The 24,359-nt window shown below is 36.4% G+C and overlaps 1 protein-coding gene across 50 annotated transcripts in view; it reads left to right on the top strand.

The window, feature by feature from the left end:
* The window catches only part of arvcfb (ARVCF delta catenin family member b), a 214,977-nt gene that overhangs the window by 153,807 nt on the left and 36,811 nt on the right, over positions 1-24,359 (top strand). For 32 of the 50 annotated variants that reach the window (XM_081366657.1, XM_081366698.1, XM_081366688.1 and 29 more), the window contains 5 exons: positions 1,790-2,292; positions 8,588-8,771; positions 15,412-15,529; positions 16,899-17,070; positions 21,530-21,601. In XM_081366657.1, coding sequence (XP_081222783.1) covers positions 1,790-2,292; positions 8,588-8,771; positions 15,412-15,529; positions 16,899-17,070; positions 21,530-21,601 — 1,049 coding nt within the window. Of the gene's footprint in view, positions 1-1,789; positions 2,293-8,587; positions 8,772-15,411; positions 15,530-16,898; positions 17,071-20,151; positions 20,170-21,529; positions 21,602-24,359 lie in introns of all 50 variants that reach the window. The other 18 variants (XM_081366668.1, XM_081366664.1, XM_081366695.1 and 15 more) reach the window with 1 other exon arrangement.

Below are 24,359 nucleotides of genomic sequence, written 5' to 3'. Positions count from 1 at the left end.
CCAGATTTTGATTTTCAAATATTTATTATAAAAAAGGATTAGTTTCCCCCCAAAATGCAATAAATTCATGACACTTTTTTTTCCAAAATGCAATTAATCCATTGAATCAATATAAAAGTTATTTTTCATATTTTAACTGTTGAAAATACACAACAAAGTAAGTTGATCCACATATGACAGCCTCTGAACTTGGTCAATACTAATCTTATATATAACTTACAGGCACTGGACTAAATATAGCCGACATTAAATCACCATCGCTAAGAAATTTGACGGCGATCAGCTGTAAAATGGCTTGGTCCTGCTCGGTTTTCGTTGACTTTGAGTAAAACAATTGAAAGTTTTTCAAAAGATCCCCTGGGGTCAAAGTGTCAGCGTGACAGAAGTTTGATGCCGTCGTGTGAGAACAAGCAACAGTCGGCATTTTTCCTCCTCCCGCGTGCCTCATCTTCCTAATCTCCTCAAGTAGCCTAAATGATTAGATTTCGATGGCTTACGTTTCTTCCCCACCGCAGAAACCACCACAGGGTCACCAATGCCGTCAATTATTTATTTTTTTTTTTTTTGTGGATCACAAAGTAGAAGGAAAACTAGGATGCCGGGTTTATTCAAAGCACCGCCGTTACGGTTTACAGAGTGTGGAATGGTGCGCTCACTGCGCTGTGATTAGTTGAGCGGATGTATCGCATTCTTCAGAGAAAGGGAAAAGGAAAGGGAGAAACATGACGTAAAATTAAAAATGGACTTTTCAACACCGACCAGATACAATACAGATTTTTGCGGGAACTAAATATATATATATAACGTTTGTCACGTTTTGGAACCAAACTCTTCATATATTTGCTGAGTAAGATGACATCATTGGCACTTTTTATAATCGCCCTTGTAGACTCATGTAAAAGATAATAATCGCCGAGCTATGTCGTAGGCTGCTAGCCTAGGCTATATATATATATATATATATATATATATATATATATTTAGTTGCCCCCTCATTTTAAGATGGGGCCCCCCCAAAAATAAAATTCTGGCTACGCCCCTGATTGACAGGGCAGTTTACATGACAGGATGCCCGCGACAGATCCGTCCAATAAAGATGACGAAGTAGTATGTCCCAAAGCTTGCCTACTTTTTTGCTACACATTCAAAAGTAAATACATTTTCTTCACAAAAAAGAGTACATACTTTTGTGGCGTAGTGTAACTTAGGCGAATTGGGACACAGCATATGGCTTTACACGATGCCGATCGCTCTGACTGGTTTTAGGAGTTTTAGGTCTATCCAATTGCGACCAGAGGCATTTGAGCGATGTCCGTTGGTGACGCCCCTTTGGAAATGAGTTATTAAAGAAGCTTTGCCAGACCATAACTCAGTTACTACTGAGAATGGTCTGGTTTTAACCAGGCTAGGATCACACAGAACACGTTTTTGCGGTGTTCACAGATCGGTGGAATAAAAAAATAAAAAAATGCTGAGTCTAGGGATCCATTTTTTTAAACGTTGAACTTCTTTGCATTTTTTGAATGTGGTGTCATGAGCAAATTGCTGCAAAAGATGTGGGGTGAGTGCAATGATTAAATATGTCCATCTAGCGCATTTATATTGAAAAACAATGGAAAAGTAGCACAGTGGAATGCAAAACACATTCTATGTAAACAGCCCTTACACTATATAATTTAACATTCAGAGTTTTCCACTCTTTTCACTCTTTTTTTTATGGCTGGTGTTAATCCCATTGCTTGAGTGATAAATCACTTTAAAATCTCTCTCTTTCTCTTCTTCGTCACAGAGGCTACGAGGACCCCATAGAGGCTGAATTAATCGACGAAAGACACCCCTACATCCATGGCATGTACCCGGCACCTCTTGCCCAACCCGAGAGGGGCAGCATGGCCAGTCTTGACCGCATGGGGGGCCGTCGCTCCCCCTCGATTGACAGCATCCGCAAAGATCCGCGCTGGAGGGACCCCGACTTGCCTGAGGTCATCGCCATGCTAGGTCACCCCATCGATCCGGTCAAGTCCAACGCCGCCGCCTACCTGCAGCATCTCTGCTATGAGAACGACAAGATAAAGAAGGATGTCAGGCAGCTGAAGGGGATCCCAGTGCTGGTGAGCTTGCTGGACCACCCTAAAGCTGAAGTTCATCGCAAGGCCTGTGGAGCTCTGAGAAACATCTCCTATGGCAAGGACCACGATAACAAGGTAGCCATCAAGAGCTGTGATGGGATTCCTGCTCTTATCCGCTTGCTGAGGAAAACCAATGACATGGAAGTTCGGGAACTCATCACAGGTATGATATTTAGCACTGTGACCGTAAAAAAATATATTGTAAAATAGGTTGTATAGGGGCGTTGTGCACCTAATTTTGTAGTTTTCTTTTTGGGTCATATTTTTTGGTGTTATTAATAAGACATGACCGAAGAAAGTTAAAAGTGTAAGATGTGTTTGTCTGGTAGAATAGTTTTTGTTTAGAGTTGATTGAAATGACCAAGACATGTGAATGTATGACTTCTGCCACAGCATTTTGTGCAAACTTAGTTTTTATGTCCTGCAACTTACAGTAACTATTAAAGATAGCTGCATTTATTTGACCAAAAATACAGTAAAAACAGTGATATTGTGAACTATTTTTTTAATTCCAGGAAAATATACTTTTTTAATGTACATTGTAATTTATTCCTGTGCTGGCTGAATTTTCAGCAGACATTACTTTAGTCTTCAGTGTCACATGATCCATCAGAAATCATTCTAATATGCTGATATGCTGCTCAAATAACATTTATTATCAGTGTTCAAAACGGTTAGACTGCTTAATGTTTTTGAGGAAACTGTTCAGGATTCTTTGATTTAATGGAAAGCTCAAAAGAACAGAATTTATTTAAAACTAATTTTGTGTAACAGTGTAAAAGTTTATGTCAGTTTTAATCATTTAATCGCTACAAATTGTCACTTCTGACCACTATAAACTGAAATTTTAGAGAAGCATGTTTATGGTGGATACGGTGCGTGTCGAAATTCAATTCCAGATAAATCAGGCTTTACCCTGTAAATAAAAGTAATATTCAGGCCAGTGACAAAAATAACCTTCCATCTTTTTAGCTTGTTCGTCCTAAATCTTCTATGATTCATTCATTTGTATTTTTCTCATTTTATCTAGTCATGCTTGGCAAGCATCCTTCTAATACTAGCCACCGGCCTCTCGCCAAGTTTTCACGTTTAAACACCAAATGAGTCCAGACTGATGTTGACTGAATCCAGGTCAGTCTTTCAGTGGGACTGCAGTGCAGAGTCTTGCATGTCACTGTAAGAACACTCTGAGGTTTATGTGTCTCCTTCTGGGACCTTAATCCCACGACCTGACATACATTTACTATATCATGGAGAACGCAAAAGAGATTCGGCTTCAGACCGAACACACACAAAACACAGGGGCCAAAGAAGCATGTTTGGATGCATTGATATTTTATTACTGGAAGAGGGAATTCATGTCACTGACAGACAGTGAGTGATTTACAAAATCTTAAGAAAAAAAAAAGAATAATACAAGTTTGTATGAAATAGTTACACTATACCATTCAAAAGTTTAGAATCTAATATGATTGTTTCACATTTTTGAAAGAAGTCTCTTCTGCTCACCAAGGCTGCATTTACTTGATCAAAAATAAATATTAATATTATGAAAAATGAATTATTAATTCATGTATTTAAACGTTTTTGATATATTTTAAAATGTATTTTTTTTCATATGATGGCAAAACTGAATGTTCAGAAATGTGTTATTAATATCAATGTTGAAAACAGTTGAGCTGCTTATTATTTTTGTGGTAGCCATGATAAAAAAAATTCAGGATTCTTTGATGAATAGAAAGTTCAAAAGAACAGCGCTTATTTGAAATAGAAATCTTTTGTACCATTATAAATGTATTTACGGTCACCTTTGATCAATTAAATGCGTCCTTGCTGAATAAAATAATAAATATCTTTTTTTTCCCTTTTTTTTTTTTTTTACTAAAAAACTTTTGAACAGTGGTGTACTGTATATGCTTTTAAAAGTGCAGATTTTTCCTCTACTAGGGTTGGTGAATCTACTGAAAGAGAAAGTCTTTCTCATAATGACATTGACTGATGCTTCTCCAGACCAGACATTCAGCTTTTTCACAGACCACAGAAAAAGTTTCTGGTGTGTGAAATACCTGAGTGAATCCTTGTATTGCTGGAGTGTGAAAGTGACGTATAAAGGCCTCAATGATTATCTTTACAGCACAATGTTGCTTTCAGTCTTTCAGTTAAAAATAGCTTCTCTTCTACAGGATGGAGGGAATATAGTGTGTTAGTTCAAAACCGAGCCCTGGAGAGCCGTATGGTTTATCTGCAAGGCCCCTATGAAAACACTGCTCTCACAATGGTCTTTCACCAGCCTGGAAAATCAGGAATGTTTTTCTACAATTAAAAATAATTGCAGGACTTTAAAAATAGGTTCACCGTGTGCTCTTGAATCTCATGGTTGGTACCCCTGTATTGTCCACAGCACCATTTGCACCCTCATCCAAGAACCTCATTGTGTGGATATTGCTAGTACTTTTTTCTTTCTGCTTAGAATTTTTCATTACCTTTTCAGCATTATTTTAATTAAACTGTCCGTTTTAATTTGGTGACCCTGTGTCAAATGTTCTTCATGTGCTTTGAATATTTAGCAGCTCTTATTAATATTTTTATATTAAGGTGGTCAAGACTGATACAACTTCAAAGCAGTATATTTCCTTTTCAGAGCTCTCCATCTTAAATTTTAAAATGTAAAAAAAAAAAAATTCACAATTAGTCTTTTGAACTAATTTATCATTTAATTACAACTGAACAGCTACAGCAGTTCAGTTCAGTTATATACCAGTGGCTGTGAAGCATTGCTTCCTTGTCTGCGTTCTGTTCTGTTTGTATCTGACGCAACTCTCCAACTTGCTCTAATTCTCTATTTCTCTTTATTTTCTCTCTGTTTTGCCCTGATTGCAGACAGTATCTAGCTGAAACAGATTTAAACTGTAGTTCCTCATTCTGTAATCCATGGTTATGTTCAGCGACTTTTTCTGCTAGTTTCAACATTACGCCAGTAGGTGGCGACAAGTGACTACCTTTATAGAGCTGGTAAGTCCCGCCCCTTCCGCTAACCCCACTGGAAATCTAGGTTGAAAAATCGTCAATGCAAGTGAATGTGAGAAAATAATAATTTTCTGGTCCCGTTTGAATTTTGCCATGAATGTGAACATATGTTGTCTGTGAATTTTTAATATAATTTTTCATGTGAAGAATGCTACAATTTAGCGGGTAGAAGCTTGATACGGTTAGACTTTGTGTGAGAGCACTTTGTGGACTACAACTCTTCGCTGCTTTCGACGCGTTTGATATACGTCACCACCACTAGCACACAGACCATTTGGTTTGAATGGTGACATTTGGGTACAAAACACACAGGCATCTCGATCTGTCTCCATAGATTATCGCAGCATTAGCACAGTGATTTGACAAGTGGAGTGAAAATGTGTTAAGGGGAGACGTCACATAGGCGACATGTAGTCTTTCTCGTTATGTCTTTTCCACAACTGCTAGCCAAAGAATCATACAATATACTGTCAAACTCGTAACATGAAAAATTATATAAAAAATTCACAGACAACATATGTTCACATTCATGGCACAATTCAAACGGGACCAGAAAATAAATATTTTCTCACATTCACTTGCAATGACGATTTTTCAACCTAGAGGTTCACTTGGGGTTTTACGGATGGGCGGGACTTACCAGCTCTATGAGGGAGTCAGCGAGTCATTCTCATTCGATCTGTTCAAAACTCTGATTCATTCAGGAATGAAACAAGTGACTTTCACACAAATTTGTCACTTGTTAGAACATGAACAGGTTGTGTGATGCGTTCTCATCCTCGAAAAATTTACACAAAACTGTGGAAGGTAAAATAAATATTATCTAAATTACATTAAGTAGAGCCATTTAGAAACCAATAATAATAACTAAATGATTGATTTTGATGACTTTTGTACTATACACCAATTTGATACTGTGTTGGATATCACAGTTGGAATGATTCCTTGTTCATGTTCATACTGTTTGTGTCATTTCACCTAATGATATTTTTAAAAGGATATGTAAGGACATTAGAAAAGGCCACTAAACGTAGCTTACAAAATGACATTTGTTCAGAAATTCCAGAAGTCCAGAGTATGGTGGCATTTCTGAGATGATTACCTCGTTTACCCTTCTTCCTGTTTCTTTTCCTCTGACTCGGATGTCCAATCAGTGTATGATGAATGGCAGGGGGCAGGATGGGACTGTAATAACCCTAAGTGAATGGCCTGTTAGAACAGCATGTCTGCTGCTCCCAGGAAATTGAATTAGCTGGGAGGCTCCAATGACAAGCAGGAAGGAGTAAACTCAATCAGGCTGCACCTTTTGTGAGGTTCAGCTTCCCTCATGTGGGTTTCATTGGCTCCTTTTTGTATTAGATTTGTGGGATATCCAGGAACCTGCAAAAGATGGCAGGGGCACCAAACAGAAACGACACCAGATTATATAGTTTTTACCACTATATGGTGTGTGTGTGTTTGAACAATTAGTATTAATATATTATTATTTTGTATAAATATACACAAATGAGCCAAAACATTATGACCACCTACCTAATATGCTGTTGGTCCTCCAAGTGCTGCCAAACCAGTGCCGACCCACCGAGGCATGGACTCTACAAGACCCCTGAAGATGTCCTGTGGTATCTGGCACCAAGACGTTAGCAGCAGATCCTTCAAATCCTGTAGGTTGCGAGGTGGAGCTGCCGTGGATCGAACTTATTGTTCCAGAATATCCCATAGATGTTCAATTGGATTGAGATCTGTGGAATTTGGAGGCCAGGGCAACACCTTGAACTCTTCGTCATGTTCCTCTAAAACCATTCCAGATTCAGATCTTTATTCCTGCCAATTTCTCCTGCATCCAACATTTACAAGATTACAAAAACTGATTTTTTGCTTACCATTTAATCTAGTACCCAGACCTTAATATGTGGCCTTGTTAGGAGATGATCAGCAATATTCGCTTCACCTGTGACTAGTCATAATGTTTTGGCTCATCATTATATGTCATTATATGTGGAGATTTAAATTTCATACTAATGTTATATATTAATATTTTATATAAATATCTATAAATTGTTATATAAAGGCTACTTTTATTAATCGTGTAGCTTAACTGGTAATACATCAACATCAAATAATGGTAAATCCAAGGTATAAAATGTATTGTCAATTCATATAAGTCAATTGGTCAATTGGCTACAATTTGCAGGAGCTAATTTATTTGACCAAACATGCAGTAAAAACAGTAATATTGTGAAATATCATAATTTAAAATGACTGTTTTGTTCATGCATTTTAAAATGTAATTTATTCTTTTTCCTGTGAGTAATTTCTTAAAAGTAATTTCTGACTGTGTCCGTGTACATGATTGTAATCACTGGTTAAAAAGGCCTTTGAGTGCTCCAGCTTGCTCCAGTTGTCTGTCTCCTATTAAAGCCAATGAATTGAAGTTAATCAGCATGTGCTATGTATAGACCTCTACATCTCCTCTGACTACAAGCCTATCTGACTCAATAGCACATGCACGAGCGCATGAGCTGGCCGGTAATGATCCATGCTCCTTAATGTTCCACTTTACCAAGTAAATATTCCCTGGTACAGCAAGGGCCGTGTGTACGGCATCTGTTATCTGGGCTTTAACCAGGGTCTAATGGCTATTCAGCACCTAAGAGGTGATGGCAATGAAGCCTCCTTGCAGATGGCAGTACAAATTTGGTTATTATTAGAGGGTAAATAGATTTATTTTGGGGGCTGAAAGAAGCCGAGCCCTCATTACAGAGATCTATGACATGTTTATAGACCTCTTGTCTCCTATTGTAGTTTTTGTCTGCAGAAATGGAACTGGAAGTAATTGCAGGGTGAGAAGAATGATGATGTGTATGAAGGGCAGGAAAATAGATTCAGAGTTGTATCAGGATGTATATTTGTATGAGTTCGTAGTCAGCTGTGTAAATACTTGCTATTTCTGTTTTAACAAAAATGCCCTCCGGTCCAGAGACTTCATTTTTGCTAACCCAAGAGAAGACAGTTTATTTATCCACTCTACATTTCCAAGGGTTGCAGTAGCTGAACGTTGCTTGCCAAGTTAATAAAACAAAGGCTAGTCTTAACTGTAGGCGTATATACGTCTGCTGGCTTATAGAACAAGCTTCTGTTTTATTGTCTAGAAAACAACAGCCTTGCCGCTTCACATTGTTTACTCTGAGAAATTTTTCTCAAACTTTACTTCTCCTTACCATTTTTTCCTTTCCAATCCTTCTTCTATAATGGAGGTTCCTGTCGGTAAACTCCGAATCGATGCTTTCATAATGTGTGGTGCATGTCAACAGATCTAGCAGCAGTGCCACTTTTTGTTTGTAGCTCTTGTGTCATGTTAAGAGATGTAACAGATCTTGTTTTCTCATTTCACTCTCCTGCTTCTTTTCTCATCTCATTGCACCTGTTAGGAACACTTTGGAACTTGTCCTCCTATGAGCCACTGAAGATGGTGATAATTAACCACGGGCTTCAGACGATGACTAATGAGGTCATCATCCCTCATTCGGGCTGGGAACACGAGCCGAACGAGGACTCAAAGCCACGAGATGCAGAGTGGACCACGGTCTTCAAGAACACATCTGGATGTCTTAGGTACACTGGTCTGATTGACAGCTTCTTCACCATCCTCGTCAGCTGACCTAGAACAATGTCAATGAATCCTATTAGTCTTTTAGTTTTTGCAAGTTTCAGCAAAGCCTTTGACCCATGTAGTCTATGCTAATTGGATTGCTAAAAGGTTTTACTTGAACAAAAGAAATGAATTTGTGTTTATTAAGATGGTCTGTCTCTCTCAGTGGTATTTTAGTATTATTTATATACTAATATAGTATTTATTCATATTTTGAATTAGCTTTTATTTTTATATTTTCAGTTTTCATTTGAATTTTAGTTTGTTTGTAGCACTTTACAATAAGGTTTCATGTTTTAATATTAATTAACTACATTAGTTAACTCTACTAATACTTCTACAACATTTATTTATATTAATGTTAATCTCAGTATTTACTAATACATTTCTAAGATCAAAACTTGCATTTGTTAACATTAGTTAATGCAGTCAGCGCGCCGACATGTAGCGCCGTTGCGCTTGGGCGGCCCGAGTTCGAGTCCCGGCTCGTGGACCTTTCCTGATCCCGTCCCCCATCTCTCTCCCACCTTGCTTTCTGTCCACTCTATACTGTCCTGTCACAATAAAAAAAAGGCAAAAATCACCCAAAATTTTTTCTTACTAACTAACATAAAAAAATATTTTGTTCATTGTTAGTTCATGTTAGTTAATGCATTTAATGTTAACAACTGATACCTTATTGTAAAGTGTTAACAGTTTTGTTTAGTAATTTCTTAGCATTTAGCATTTTTATTATTTTCTGTTTCACTACTCGTTATATCACTTTTCCGTTATACCCCACAAAATTGGACAGAATCATAATTTCTATTCATTTTCTTCTAAATTATTTGATCTGGTGAACATATTAGTGGCTTCTAAAACTGTCTCTGTGTTTTCACTTTTTTTTTTCACAATTGCTGTTATGAGTCAGCGTAACATCATTAACTGCACTCTGTCACAACTCTCACTCATATTATGTGTTCATAATAGTTCCACTACACTTTCGTTTTCTTTTCGGTACATACTAACCCAGAGAAACATTTCATGAAACATGAAGCTAATAAAAATACGATTACGACAAGCAGCATATGATTTGTATGTGATTTTCATGTAATTTGGGCTATTTTTATAAGAATAGAGGATGTTTACATGAGAAATGCTTAGCAGGTGTAGTAAATAACTTATTCTAAAATGCTACAAATAGACAAAAGTCTGTCTCATCATTTGACCAAAATCCACGTTAGATCGCAATCGGAGGTTATTACAAACACCCGAGAGTATTTTACAGTGAACACTGATTATAACTAGATATAGTTCCTGTGTTCTAAAAGAGCCAAAAAAGAGCCAAATATAAATGTTTAGCTTTGAGAAGATGATCATTTTTGTCCATGGGAACAAGCAGTTAAAATGAGCTGTTGCCAGTGTTGGGAAGGTTACTTTGGAAATGTAATAGGTTACAGATTACAAGTTACCCTATTTAAAATGTAATGCGTAGTATAACTATAAAAATAAATAAATAGTAAAAATCTGCATACTCTCCTTTTAACCACTATGTGTGTGTGAAGGGAAAACATTATACCATATAAGGCCTAATATTGATTTCTCACTAACAGAACAAAGAATAGATTCTAGTTTCATACTCACTGGCAACCCAAACAGACGCCCCCAGTGTAGCTTTCATAACATGCATGTTTTTTTGTTTTTTTAAATAAGGTTATATTCCACCTAAAATATTGTTTATACTCTGTGACCAATCGTCGTGTAGTTAAATAGCTCTATTTTGCAAGTCAAAACAGCAAACTAATAGAAGAATTTGTCCATTCGTTCAATACGCTTTATGTCGATAGCATTTTAATAGTTGGCAAACATATTTTGCACTGTTATATTTGTGCCCTTTTCTAATTTCTGGATGAAATGATTTTTACATTTCCACCACTGGAACGCATTTTTATCACTCGCCATAGTGGCAACTCTCAGTCAGGTTGTAGCCTAAAGCTTTCAGAGGCAATGTGGATTGATGAAATTGGCAAAGAGCCAATCAAAAGCATCAGAATAGCATCGGCCATACTAAATGGTCTTTAAATGGCAGGAGGCATCGTGCACATCAAAAATAGGCAAAGCAACACATTTATATTATTCAAAATATCCTAGATTTTTACAGAAAATATCCAGATTTAACCCCCTTTGTAATCGTTAACATTTTCATAAGTAACTGTAATTTAATTACACATTTTTTTCTCAGTAACTGTAATGGATTACAGTTACATGTAACTCCTTTACATGCAACTAGTTACTCACTCCCCGACACTGGCTGTTGCTATATGAGAGACAACCGATATAAAATATGAAACTAATATAAAAGGAAAGTGGGAATAGACAATTTTGTATAGATTGAACTTATTTGTCTTCTGACAAACTCTATGAAAAAGACTATAGAAACATCTCCAAATAATAACTAAAGGCAAAAATCAATAGTGTCTGTTCAATATTTAACCATTATTGCTCTTATGTTACAAACCTCTTTGTAGACACTGATCCTTTCCTCTGGGGGTCATTGAAGCAGCTCAGCTTTTGATTAAGATGTCCAGTCACTAAAGGGCTTTATATCACCATGGTTACCATGCATTCTGCCACAATAAGTGGAGTTCATTTTTTTTCTTTCTTGCACCCACTTCTGTCTATAAAAGGCAAGAGAAAATTGCTGTATAAGAGGTTGATTTTACTTTTTATATGAAAAGGATGTATTTTTTCCATTCAGTGTGGTCTTTGCATGACTCAGCAATTATAACTGGGCCATGGATCCATATATAATAATAAATGTGTTTTGAATCTCTAGCTTAAACTGTGATGTCTTGGCCATCACTGTCCTTGGCGAAACAGCCCAATGATTGACATGAATTGAGCACAACTCATCAGATCATGTTACCTTCCTCCACTGATGTGATCTTGGGCTCAAACAATGTGATATAGTGCCATGACAATGCCTTCAGTGATCCTTCTTTTCTAGGATTCACATATTGTTGCACTCCATGTTGACATTGTGGCATTAAATCAGTTTATTGTTGCCTTGTTTGGCTGTGACTCTCCTTGTTTGACCCATCTAGACTTCCATGGCAATAGCGGATAAGCCTCCCCACACAGGTCTGATTGTCTAAATCAGCTTGCTAGCGGCAGAAGCAGGTCATTGTAGTTCAGTTTCATGACCTCAAGTGCTCCCTTTAAATCCTTAATCTTGTGAGTAGGTACTTTGAACACAGTGTTGTGATCTGGTTGTCCTTGATCATAAAGGGCGATATCTAAAATGTGCATGGTGAGGGGTTGATTGATGTGATCTGTTGTTATGTGATGAGGTAAGAGGTATGATTCAGGTATGATCAAATTCATGTTTGTTCCTTACCCCACTGTTGATTCTACATGTAGCAGGGGTCTTTCAGAAGCAGGATTTGGATGCTACAAAAACTCGTCGCAGAAATGGTATATGCAGTGTGTGGTATATTTCACCACTCTGTCTTCTTCCTTTAATTCCTCCCTCTCTTCTCTTATTTAAGCTGTGTCGTGTGTGAGCTCAGCACTGAAGCTGTGTTTTCCTCTCTAGCAGCCAGGCCTCTAATCTCCTGCTGCTACTGCTGGTTGTGCTGCAACCTGCTGGGCCAAGTCCAAATTCTGCTTGCCTCTCTATGTGTGACTCTACCCTCCTGCCTTCATCCGCCCTTCTTAGCCTCTCAGTCTGTTCCTTTACTTTTCAAGTATACCATTTCATAGAACATCTCAGATATCGGCAAAAAAAGAAAGAAATATAGGTAGGAAGCATGCATGGACATAATTGTTTATTTATATATCCATTACTTATTGAGTTTATGTTGATGTCAACTAATATTGGCCCTTTGAATAGAAAAAAATATAGTAAAAACCATAACATTCTGAAATAATGTTATACTGTTTTCTATTTTAATATATTTAAAAAATGTAATTTATTCCTGTGATCACTCCAGTCTTCAGTGTCACATGATCCTTTATTTAATCATTCTAATATGCTGATGGTGCTCAATAAACATTTCTTATTATGTCAATGTTGAAAACAGTTATGCTTCTTAATATTTGTTAAAAATTATTCTTTGATGAGTAGAAAGTTCAAAGAACTTTATTTAGTAACATTATAAATGCCTTTACTGTCACTTTTCAATTTAATGCTAATTAATGCTGAACACAGTTATTAAAAATCAGCATTATTAAAAATCATATATATATATATATATTTTTTTTTTTGTGTGTGTGTGCAAAATCCAGTATTGGTCGACCTCTTTTTTCATCTTAATTTTTAAGATGAGGAACATCCAGGAATGTGCCGTCTTGAAAGTGATATTTCTCCTTGCTTTCTTTTCTCTCTTTTACTCTTTCTCAACCTCCTTATCTCTCTTTAGCTCGTTCTCATTTGCCAAGGCTCTTGCTGGCTATTCCCCTGTGACAGGTCAGTCAATATTATCAGGTTAACTAGTGCCTCAGCGGGTCTAAAGGATGCTATAGAGAGAGGTGGTAGTTCAGCCATCATGGCATCATGTGTTTCCACATGCCACCTTTCAGCAGGTCACTAGCACACATCATTGCAGACATGCGGTTGTGCACAATGCCACTCCATCCTCATCCTGTCTTTTTAGCCTCAGCTCAGCCTGTATCCATGGAAACTGTATCCTGTGACATCTGTTGCCTAGTAAGCTGCTTGGAGGCAGAGTTTTGTTTCCTGTCTCTCCTTGGCAGAGGGAAAGCGCCCTTTATTTATTTCTTTGTCCATTGTAACAAATGTGCACATTTGTAATTCCTGATTAGTGTGTCCATGTCCAGTTTAAACTTGAGATGTTTGGAGGTCTTTGAAGTCCTAACACAGAGCAGGACTAAGTGATAAAGTGTTTATCAGTAAGATATTCACTTTATTTCACAAGATTTTGCCAATATTTCCAGGATATCATTTCTTGCATCAGCCACTGAATCATGTTATTGTACTATACAGAACTATATTAGGGCTGACAATTTAATATTTTAAATAAGATTTTTAATTTAATTTAAAAATTAGAAAACACACACACATACACACACACACACACACACACACACACTCCACTGACCTGTACATACATTTCCTGGCATCTGAGTATATAATGCTTAAACTGCCACCAAAAACATTTTTTTATTATTATTAATATTATTATTTTCAGTTTTATCTGCCACAATATAATGTCTTTAATTCTCAAACTGTGATTTAGGTACAAGTAATTGTAGGCAGAATTCAATATTGTGCTGACAGTACTTCATTAGGAAGGAAAAAGACAGGTAGCTGTATAAATGCAATCCATCTCTCTTATATCTGGATTGCAGCCACAACAGATGTACAGCTGGAAAATGTTACATTCCATATGGTTGTTATACTGCCAATGGGTTTAAATTTCTAATACTGGAAATGGACCCATTTGTTTGGCAGGGTGTTAGTTTAATTTATGTTTTCTCCAGTTGTCATTTGATAGTGATGACTGTGGAGTGAGGCTTTTTTTGTTTATGTGCAGGATTTTAGCTTGGCAATCTTGTTATAAAAAACTGCAGCTTGAACAGCTGGTAGGAAAGAAATTTTAGGGTTAAGAATGAAGAACCCAGATGGCTCCTGGTGCCTGCTCAGGCTGTGGACACAGAGGAGGTTATTTTCATTTTTTCTTATATAATGCTAACCTTGTAACTTTCTAATGTAATCTGTCCTCCATCAGGACACTGGTCATTTTAGCAGGTCTGAGATCATTAATGATGGATAACTGAAAGTACCTCAGCAGAATGATGCTTGAATGTCGGTTTAATTTGATTAAAAAAAAAATGTATCACATAAAAATGATTGCACACAGAGAAGCACGTTTCAGATAGCATGTGAACCGCAAATTGATTCATCTTTCGCATTGGACATATGCACACAAAATTATGTCAAAATACCAGTCTCAGCATGCAAGTAGTCTCGTAAACACAGTCAGTTATGTATTAAGTGGACGTAAAAAGTTGAGAAAGAAATCAAATGTGTATCATTATATTGGATCTGTGCATTCGGTCTTAAAGTGACAGCAACCTATAAAAACCTGCTGCTGTCTAAGTCATTAATGTTAATGAAACTACAAAACAAAGATAGATCTATATTTAATTTATACAGTGGACACTATAGTGTTTTTTTTACATTTAAGCTGAATACACAGTTAGACCTTACTTTATTTGTAACTTTGTTATATTGTATTTATCTATACTTGTAATTAGTGTATTTGATATATATTTTACTGACTCTTCACTTGCCTTTTAATAATGTTTGAACTGTATTAGTTAGGCTAGTAGTTTTGCTGTGATATTGAAATAATTAAAGTGTGCTTTAATAAAGTAATAAATGGAAGATATTGGTCCCTTCAATTCCTTAACCTCTTTTTACCAGGAGCTTGTATTTACTTTTACAAGAGCAGTTTGACTAAAGTTTAACTAATTAAATTAGGATTAGTTTAGCTTGGCAAGCTAGAGTTTCAAAGTAGCTTCCTCAACAAAAACTTTAGCTTTTGATGTATAATCAGTAAAAATGCTTGCGCTTAATCCTGCTTTTGCTATTTGCCGTAGGAATGTGAGCTCAGACGGTGCAGAGGCGCGCAGACGTTTGAGAGAGTGTGAGGGGCTGGTGGATGCCTTGCTGCATGCTCTGCTGTCTGCTGTAGGAAAGAAGGACATGGACAACAAGGTGAGTGTCTTTAGCAGAACCTGGAGCATGGATCCATCTTTTTTTAAACATTATACCATTTCTGTCTTAAAATTACATGCTTTAGGTCGTATGCAAAAAAAAAAAAAAAAAAAAAAAATATATATATATATATATATATATATATATATATATATATATATATATATATATATATATATATATATATATATATATGTATATATATATGTATATGTATATATAATGTCAAGATTATAATATTGATATATTTGTATTGATATATTTTTATCAATATTGAAATCATTAATATTTCGATTAAATATTCCATTCAATAAAATCATGCTGCCGCATTCCATCCAGAGCACCTTCTTTTCCTTCACAGTGGCGCGCTTTCGTTCCTCCCTAAGCCAAACTTAAAGGGATAGTTCCCCCAACAATGAAAATTTTGTCATCATTTACTCACCCTCAAGTTGTTCCAAACCTGTATGAGTTTCTTTTTTCTGTTGAACACAAAAGTAGATATTATGAAGAGTGTTGGTAACCAGACAGTTACAAATGCAGTCTACTGTTGCTAAACTGTGGGACGTGCTTGATAATAAACAGTATTATTTAAAAGCACATTAACCGAGAAAGAGATACTGTTCCCTAGTCGGCTTTCTGTGCGCGAACTCCGAGACCTATTTCTGTTGAAAGCTATTACTTATCTCAATACCACTGTTAGTACATCTTCGTAAAAACCTAAAGCACTGTTTATTTAATTTGTATTTTTGTTCTGTTGTATTTTTTGTCGGTTTGGTTTGTTTCTTTATTCTTATTGTTTTGCTGACTGTAACTGTTTTGAGGACTTGATACTTACATTCATTTACCTAGTATTAGTTTTTGCTGAAGTATCGATAATTGTCATGAAATAAAACTTTGATCACCAATAATCATGTTAAATAATCGTGATTTCAATATTGACCAAAATAATTATGATTTTTTTTCTATAATCAAGAAAGTGGATATCTACTTAGTGGATATGTTTATGCCACTGGCCCCATGATCTTAACTTGAAACAGAGGGATCTTGTATCATCTTGACAGAGTGTTAATTTGTGATAATGACTGCCTTGCTGCACATTATCCCACTTGTTACTTGGCTACTTCTGAAATAAAGAAATAAATGAACACAAAATATTGATCTGAGTGTAAATAGTTGATGAGACATGAAACCAGTAAAATTATTATTATTAAAATGTTTATTTACTCTTTATTAGACAAATGGTCACATTTATATTATACTTTTTTTATATATATGTTTTAACATATCTTTTATATTATAATATAAATGTTTAAGGTCTTTTCCCCTCTATATTTCATTCTTTCAATATTTCTCCCTTGCTGTCTCTTAGTCTGTGGAGAATTGTGTTTGCATCATGAGGAACCTGTCTTACCACGTGCACAAGGAGATTCCAGGGGCTGAGAAGTTCCAGGACCCCTCGGCTCTTCAGGGTCCCGGCTCTGCTGGCACTCAGAGGAAGAAGAAAGATGACGCAGGCTGCTTCGGAGGAAAGAAGGCCAAAGGTCATTATTGAATTCTTCTTCATCTCATCTATGTGCTTTATACTTCTAAAACAGTATTGAGCACCTTTATATCACTGAGCCTTGGTCATCAACAGCCGGATTCTTCGATCAGCAGCAGGTCCATGGAGGGCAGTACGATCCTAGCATTTACACAACATCATAAATAGCAGTGCAGGCAGATAATAGGAAGCTAAATGATGCTTGAGTCTATTTGTTTGGCCTGTGCTCTATTGTGGCTCATGATTCATAACTGGAGTGTGTGTCTGGGGTATCAATGTTGAATCAATATTCATCTTTAAATGGATGTGGGTGTAGGTTCAGTGTCTGTGGTGCTACACTGTCTGAGATGAATCAGTTCTTCCACACGATGCGCTTGTGTTGTCCAGGTACTCGTTCGAAATACAATGCCAGGAGAGCTGATTGATTTCCAGGTTCCAGTGATTTTTTTTTCTCTATTTCTTGTATTAGTTATCCAGATTTTTGTTCTCTCAAATTAACTGATGAGAGACCTCTTGAATATATTAGTGATCTGAATTAGCGAATTGATTCTCGAACAGACCTATAAGGGAACTCATCAAACAACCTGAAGGAGCAAAAAAGCAAGAATGTGCTTAAACCACTAAGATGGCAACATTGATGGCATACTGTGCCTCATGAGGTTTGTTTATCTGTCAGTGGCCCTGCAGATGGACCTATATTTGCACCAGAAAACAAAAATTAAGAGATGTTTTCCCAGCAAGCTATTTAGACAGATCCCTGGTCCCAGCAAAATCTTACCTGAGTTAAAAGGCATCATTTAGTCTTGTTCACAAAACATATAAAGTTTATGTTGCCATGTTGGCTTACCGCAAATTTAAGCAGAAAGTGTGTCGTTTCAGCACCACTGTCATGTTAGAAATTATAAAAAAATTGGTTTTCACTGTATTTACTCTTAATTATTAAAGTGTGTTAATCACATATAGATTACACTGGCATTCAAAAATTTGGGGTCAGTATTTTATTTTAAAGAAATTGATTTTATTCAGCAAGGATGTATTAATATGAGCAAAAGTTACCGTAAAGATATATATATATATATTAGGGCTGTCAAAGTTAGCGCGTTAATAACGCGTTAACGCAAAATCATATTAACGGCACTAATTTTTTTTAACGCGCGATTAACGCAGCGCGTATTTTCTGTTTGACCCGTGGCCCAACCCCTAGTTGGAGAAATGGAGATACACAGTGTTGCCAACTTGGCGACATTGCAGACCCCTTTAGCGATTTTTTTTCCCTTCAACAAAGCGCCCAAACCTTATTTAGTTTCTGAGAATCTACCGGTAATGCCGGTACTGCTCTCTCAGCACGCGCGCGCGCCTCTCTCTCTCTCTCTCGCTCTCTCTCTCTCTCTGCGTCTCGCGCGGAGGAGCAGCTCTTTAATTCACAGATATTATGTTGCTTCTCTAATTTTACAAGTATAGCCGAAATCAGAGCACAGATATTGTCTTTATCTTATGTGTATTTGATTTCACCAGACGACGGCTCGATTATCAGAATTTTTGTGCAGATTAACTTAACATCTTAGAAGGAAGAGCTGGTTATGTCTTAATGGGTCGCGTTTCAGTCACCATTTCAAATTCATTCCGTTGACAACAGAAACAGTAAAATATACCAATGAAAACATTTTTATTGAGAATTTAGCTTCATCAAAATGGGCACAGAGAGAGACAAACTACAATGTAATAATAAATAATTAATGTAGCCTACATTTAGCATTTTCAGAAGAGCTGCCCCTGTCATGCAAAAATCTAATCATGTTTGTGTTAGTAAATTGCTCAGTGCAAAGAAAGAGAAGTAATGGGAACCTGGTATTTCTTTGTTCTTTCTACATGTCTAATAGACATGAACAAGTTCTTTGAAAAACATCTATGACCTTTGAAACATGTCTCCTCCTTATGCTCTATATTGACTATGGTTTCAATAATAAACATACATTTGCATAAAGCATCTATTTATCCATGCCCACGTTGATTAGAGTATTACAAACTTGAAAAGTATTAATTTAAGGTACATTTAGAACAAATAAAAAAACGTGAGATTAAATGCGATTAATCGCGAGTTAACTCATGACAATCATGCGATTAATCGCGATTAAAAATTTTAATCGATTGACAGCCCTAATATATATATATATATATATATATATATATATATATATATATATATATATGTCGAGCACACACATATGTGCATTCATGTCTCATTATATTATTAACCTTTTACCAAATAGAGTTATAAGGTTTTTCACCAGCAAATTTCTGAGAATTTCAGACATGTGTGTTCTGTCAGTCATTAGAATGGCCACATCCGAGGCAGTAAGTGCATCGGAATGTTTTCATCAACTTAGGTCATAAAGATATTATTGCAGCAACTGTAAATTGGCACTCAAGTTTTGTTTTTTCTTCTCTAATGCTGAGAGAAAAAAACATTTCACAAACATTTAATAAAATGGTACTGACCCCAAACTTTTGACCGGTAGTTCTTTGTGTTTTCACTTAGCAGTAATGATCGTCAGCACTCAGAGGTGACAGACGTTCATAAGACTATGCTATTGAACTGAATGAGTTGATTTTCAGGTGGTTAGCTGAATATCCTGACTTTGACATCAGTACATTTCTTAGCCAGATTTTCTTGAAACAGTTTATCTACCATCACAGTTGAAAGAGAAAACTGTCTGTAGAAGACTGATTATGCAAATGCCCACTATAGCAACCCGGCAGCAACTCTGAGAATGCAGCGCACACTTGTGTAACATTATGAATTGTTCTGACACATTGCAGAACACAATGGCCATTGGAATATGTGAATATTCTAACTTTCTTGTAACCATTTAGTGAATTTGCTCCAAAGAGCTGTGCAACATGAGAACTGATGGAACTGACTCTCTCCTAAACCTTATATATTTTTTAAACGCTCTATTCTTTCCTATGTACTTTTAAGTGGTTCACAAATAAGTTCTGTCTGCTTTAATACACACACTCTCTGAATCTCCTCTTTTCTTCCCCTGCCTGCTTTTTTTCCTTATTGGTATTGCTGCTGTAGAGGAATGGTTTAATCAAGGTGAGTGTCTCTTCCTGCTTTTCCGCTGTCTGTCTGTTTCTCTCAGCATACACTCACTAATACCTCCCTATATCTTTATCAGAATAAAATTGTCATCGCTGGCCCTTTTGCACTCTTTCAACTTTCATTCAAGGAAATGTCAAACCGATTTACAGATTTAGCCAGATGGCATAGATGTCTGCGTGTCTTTTGTAATCTGTTAACGAGGCCTGGCTTTTACATTTTTTCTTCTTGCCCATTGCTTAAAAGGGATAGTTCACCCAAAAATGTCATTATTTACTCACCCTCATGTTAATTTAAACCTGTATGATTTTTGTTTTCTTGCATAGAAGACTAAAGGAGATGTTTAACAGAATGTTCACATAGCTTTTTCCATACAATGAAAGTGAATGTTGACCAGAGGCTGTCAAACACGCACAGTAAAAATGTAAAAAAGTGCCATAGTGCAGTCCATGTGATATTATCTACAAAAGGTGCATGCAATATCTTTGTCTGCAAAAAAAAAAAAAGAATCCTATGCTAAATGAACTCTGTATTTTGTTTTATTTATTAGTTAAAATATTTACAAATCTTTAACATTTATTTAATGAGAATCAACACTGCATAAAATATTAAGACTTGTTTTCATAAATTGTATTGAAAAAGTGCAAAAATAAATCTGTCAGTATCTTAAGTTGCTTTTCAAGTAAATTTATCTTGTTTTTTAGAATTTTTAAAGGAAAATAAATATATAAAAAAAGATTAATTAATCAATGTAATTCATTCCTTCATTTAATAATTCATTCAGATACTAAACAATTCACTAAAATATTCAATTTGTAGAAATAAGATGTTAAATGCTTCAGTGAAAGATTTTCACTGAAAAATGGCTTTGGTTTTGGTCTTTTCCTGTAATATTGTGGCTTCAGAGCACTTAATATGTAGTGTGTTTGAGTCATGTGGACTATTTTTAAAATGCTTTTTGTTGTTTTTGGAGCATGTCAAATATGTTTGGAACAATATGAGGGTGAGTAAATAAAGGCAGAACGTTCATGTAGATTACTGTCCCTTTAACATGTTCTCTGTGTGTGATAGTGGAGTAGTGTTCATTACTTCACTCCGTCGTCCATGACAAAAGTTTTGCATTTTCAATGGGGGGGTTCCACTCTTGGGAGCTGGTGTCAAGAGTTTGTCTCTGCATATCTGTGTAGTAGCTAAATTTATGTGTGGCACGTCTGTGACTGTGTATGTTTCTGAGACTTGGGTCTATTTGACATTTTCATACCAGTAAATTCCGTCTCTTATAGAGTGACACTTACAACTGCTCTCTCTGTCTCGTTCTCTCACGCTCTCTCACTCTGCCTTCTCTTTCTTCACTTAGGGAGGAAAAACGGAGAGCATGACAAAAACTATGACACGTTGGACCTACCCAAGCGCACAGAACCCACTAAAGGTACGTCTTTATTTGACATCACCGAATTATTACATCTTTAAGCTGCCACTCTTCTGAAAAAGGGACAGGAAAAGACCTGACTCTTTGGTCTCTCTCAAAAAGAGAGAAATCTAGTCATGAAAGGCAGGTGAAGTGAATTCCAGTAAGATACAGTCTAAAAATAGCCCTCTTTAATATAAACTACCGAGTGTTGTACTACACAAAATTATGGGAAATTAAGCTCTTTTCCAAAACTTAGTGAGCTGCAGTATTCTAAGGCATCACAGGCACACTACTGTGAAATCTGTTCCAAAAGTAAGGCCTTAATGATACCTCGATCTGACAAATTTACTGTAAAGGCAATCCCAGAATGCATCATGACAAGCTCAAAAATGAGAGAAATGCACTACCGTTCAAAAGTGACAGTAAAGACCTTTGCTTCAATGCTACGAAAGATTTTTATTTCAAATAAGTACTGTTCTCTTAGACTTTCTATAAATTACCATTAAAAAAGAATGGAAAATTTAGCATTTTATTTTTAGCATTGTGTCATTACAGCATCAGAAAAATTTTAGAATATTTAGGATTAAGTTGACATGCGTCAAAACAATTTGTTGACAATTTTTTGTTACATGCTCTTTGTTTAATGTTTGTTTAATGAAGATAATCGTTGGTGCTGACATGGCATAAAATGAGCAAATTCCACATAAGTCACTTATAAGGTTCCAAGTCTGTTCGGATGCTTCATTAGTAGGCTGTAGGCAGTGAGCTTGCTAGGTTTTGAAGCAGAGCTTCGGTTTGCACAAAGTGCATTGAGTGCACATAAGCATACAGAGATCCTCTGGGAATCCCAAGTATCAGGTAACAATATTCTTCTGCCTAGGCCTTTTATCATTATGACAAACACAGCCGTTATCCTCAGTGGCAGAGTGCTAAATAGTCAATGTATTTTAGTGCAACTGATATCCTTGACCAAGTCCATCCAAGTAGAATGAGGCTGATTTACCCTCAGAAACACACCAGGTTGAGACCGTTCTGGTTTAAACCATCTGTGTGTGAGATGGATATTCAAACCTTGTATGCAAATTAATCATAAGGCATGCAGGTTAAGGGAGAATTTAGACAAGATGTGTTGCAATGTAGTGAAACAGAACAGGGGTCTCGAGACTAGACTTGATGTCTTAAACCCTGAAAAACAGCAGCCTGTGTGGCAACGGCCATAGATGTCCGTCTCTATTTACACCCCCTCAACAGTCATCAGGGAGCCACTCAATACCTCTTTCCTTCTGACAGACTGGGATCTAGGATCATTTTACCTTTGAGCTCTACTTAGTGGGAGAGGAAAATATTTTATTGAGGCTCATTTTTTATGTATTACTATAGATGAGCCACAAAGAGGGATGAAAAATGAATCATTTTTAGATGACCTGATTTATTTTTCGATGAGTCTGTGAGGGAGATATTTGCTTGTGAAGACATCCCATTAAAGAGGAGAAATACTGTTTACTGATCTCCCACTCATGTGAGGACCATAATTTGTGTTGCCGTCTGTAAAAGAGAAAGATAAAGGTGAATGAATAAATAGGAATAATGCTAAATCAAATGTAGTCATCAAGCTTTAGTAGAGAGGTTCACATGTGTTGTTGGTGGAATGTTTTGTTTGCCAGAGGAAGATCTGTAGCTCATGAGCAGACCCATGAGGAATCTGCACAAATTTTGGGGAGAAATCTGTGGAATTCTTTGGTCTTTCTTGAGTCCAAGAGAATGGATGAATTATCAAACAATTTAATACATACATTTGTATATAATATTTATTTGGTCTTTCTTGAGTCCATGAAGATGGATGAATTATCAAACAAAGTTATATGTACAGTTTTATTTAAGATTTGTGGCTGAGAAATGGAATATAAACAAAAAATGTAAAGCTCTTTCATTTGGTCTGTAAGATTTTGCTTTAAATTGATAAATAGTGACAGTAAAGAAAAGTAAAGTAAATAAATATTTCAGTAAAGAACATGTTATGTCAAAGATGTTCTTGTTATATTCATCAGAAAATCCCCCCCAAAAATGCTTCAAAGTTTATGTAAGAAATGATTGACATCGGGCCATTGAATTGTTTAAACAATGTTTACAAGTGGTAATGCGTGAAGCAGCAGAGCGGCCGTTACTAGAGGTTCGGGTTTGTAACTAAAGAAAAACGAAAGAAAAAATCTATACAAACAACAACACGGCATCAGTGAGAGGAACTTCAGTGCAGCTGGACTAACTTTTAATCAGAGGACGGCGCTGAAACCATCAGCTGTCGATGCCACTCTCTTCATAACTCGGACTGAGAAGGATATATTTGTGTAAATAGTTGTGCAATACTTGAAGTTCGAAGTTTGGGATCCAAAAGGAATTTATGTTACTGTTGCACCTGTTCACCCAGCAAACTTTCATAATTGGTAAGTACTGTACGTGCTTCTTCTGTTTTGCTTCTGTGTGCTGACTGCTGAGGGAGCCGCTGTGCTTTGATGAAACTTGCTTTTATTTACATATATTTGATTAATGACTGTTGCATGCAGTCCTAAAAATACAGAATTTTGCAAAAAGTTATTTGTTGTTAGAAACCAATTTCGGGTTCGGGTCTGGTTCGGTCTTAAATTTGAACAGTTCCATTCGGGTTGGGTCCAACCATCATGGGTACGGACCGGGTTCGGGCTTCAGCCTGTGCAGACCTCTATCCGTTACACCTCAGGTGTGCATAATTCTTCTAATAATTCAACAGCCCGGACTCTGA

The sequence above is a fragment of the Scardinius erythrophthalmus genome, assembly GCF_964197995.2.
Source record: "Scardinius erythrophthalmus genome assembly, chromosome: 5".
NCBI classification, from domain to species: domain Eukaryota; kingdom Metazoa; phylum Chordata; class Actinopteri; order Cypriniformes; family Leuciscidae; genus Scardinius; species Scardinius erythrophthalmus.
This window is presented reverse-complemented; position numbering and strand designations above follow the sequence as displayed.